Raw genomic sequence first — 1,899 nt, 5'->3', positions numbered from 1 at the left:
CTATGTAAGCGTTTGACGACGTGGCTTTCACGGTAGCAGGCGATCGTTGCACGCACATCCTGGTTTCTGTTAAACCCGTTAGCGCAGTCTGTGCTCGGTTTCTGTCTCTTATACACATCTAGATGTGTATAAGAGACAGACACCACTGGGCCTACCGATCTATTACATTGTGAATTAATGTATTTTCCCCGGCTAATTAAAGTTATTATCAATGATGTATGTGGGAGGGGTGGAAACTCGATCTTACCCTAGTCGCTTTTCCACTTAATTTGTCGAAGCAAAAGAAATACGCTAAAGTTTTAAAATTACCTCATAACAACTAATTTTGCCAGCTAGATTCCTCTCACTTTATCTTGGAGCAATACCACTTAACGTTTGCCAGCCCATTAGCCCATTCGACCACCATTAGCCCCTTCCCCAATGTCAATACCCGAGATACGCCACTGCAAGCAAAGGTGGCAAAACTTGTTACATAGTTAAGGTCTAATCATGGAGGTGCACTATAATATCCCTGTGGTCTGTTAAGGGGGTACGTTTGAATTCAATTGTCATTTTAATGTTATCAATAAAATCATACATTTTTGTTAATGTGTGAATGTTATTGCGTCCAATAATATAGGTAGAAACATTAGGTAAACCCCACGGCAATTGTGACAAGTCTCCGAGGCTTAAGAACTACGAAATATACACAATGGCTGGGTGTTTACTGGAGTGCCGGCATAAACACATCGTCAATGAGTGTGGTTGCAGACCTATTCGGTAAGTAAATGCTATAAACAAATCCAATTAGGGGATTACGTGCATGACATGTTCATAATGTGGTTCAAAGAGTAGATAACTATATAATAAACATACTATACGTACAATAATTCAAATATTTGCAAATTGTAGCAGATCAAGCATAAGAATCCCCCACCGGAAGTCCCCAGTTATGGTGTCTGCAGGCAGTGGGGTGGCGCCAGTAGGGAGGGTGGCATAGAGTTCCTATATAGAGAGAGTTATGAGACGCCATATTGGGTCCTTCTATGCATAAGTGGACACAACGCCTATTTTACAGTGTGGCGATTGTATAAATATCAGGTAATTGAAAAAAAAAAAAAATATTAATAAGAAAATTTTATGTCATTTGATAGTAAATATCTGTTAAATAATGCGTGTTTGAAGTTTATAACAAAATTTAAAAAGAAATTAATTCCCAATAGGCTATAAATAATTATTATATTACATGTAGTTTTTGCTTGACCAAAGTAGATTATCTCCTTAGCTAGTCGTACAACATCGCGTTTATTCGGCTCCAAAAATAGTAGGAGACTAGGCCTAGGCCTCTTACGTCCACTGACGGTTGTATGCACTTTTTATTACCCAGCGCGATAAAAGTACGCCCACTATGAACTCAATAAGTAGAAAACAAAAGTACTGTATCTTGTGGAGAACATACAAATAAACAGACAAACCGACCGAATGTGTGCGGTGGAGTACTGGGTAATAAAAAGTACATACAAGCGTTAGTTGGCGTCCTACACTAGCTGCGTACTGGCTGCGTATGGCGTATTGTTTTTTACGCTCTCAATGAGCGTAGTTGGCTCTCTTGTTCTGTTTATACTCTTTGCTTACACCAAAGAGTATAAATAGGACAAGAGAGCAAAGTCCCGTTCATAAAAACGTCACGCCTGTGTAGGACGCCCACTAACGGTTGTATATTCTTTTTATTACCCAGTGCAGCGCTGCGCGGTAGTACGCCCGCTATAAACTCAGTAAGCAGAAACCATAAAGATATAATAAGAATACTAGAGCGCTAACAGCAATGTATTCGATGTTCGAAATACGCAGAGCTGTGTGTGTGTACCATCCAAGATGGCTGCCATAGATTCAGCCAATCAAATTTCCCATGAGCACTAT

General features: G+C 39.8%; 1 protein-coding gene across 1 annotated transcript in view; it reads left to right on the top strand.

Annotated features, from left to right (window-relative positions):
* Positions 1–527: 527 nt before the first annotated feature.
* Positions 528–1,899, top strand: part of LOC117110396 (acid-sensing ion channel 3-like) — a 7,367-nt gene continuing 5,995 nt past the window's right edge. The window contains exon 1 of the mRNA XM_033253093.1: positions 528–759. Coding sequence (XP_033108984.1) covers positions 692–759 — 68 coding nt within the window. The 5' untranslated portion in view covers positions 528–691. The remainder of the gene's footprint in view (positions 760–1,899) is intronic.

This window comes from Anneissia japonica, unplaced genomic scaffold, assembly GCF_011630105.1.
Source record: "Anneissia japonica isolate Jap-2015-1 unplaced genomic scaffold, ASM1163010v1 scaffold287893_len360957_cov134, whole genome shotgun sequence".
Lineage (NCBI taxonomy): Eukaryota > Metazoa > Echinodermata > Crinoidea > Comatulida > Comatulidae > Anneissia > Anneissia japonica.
The sequence above is the reverse complement of the archived record's forward strand: the minus strand, read 5'-3'. Positions and strand labels throughout refer to the sequence as shown.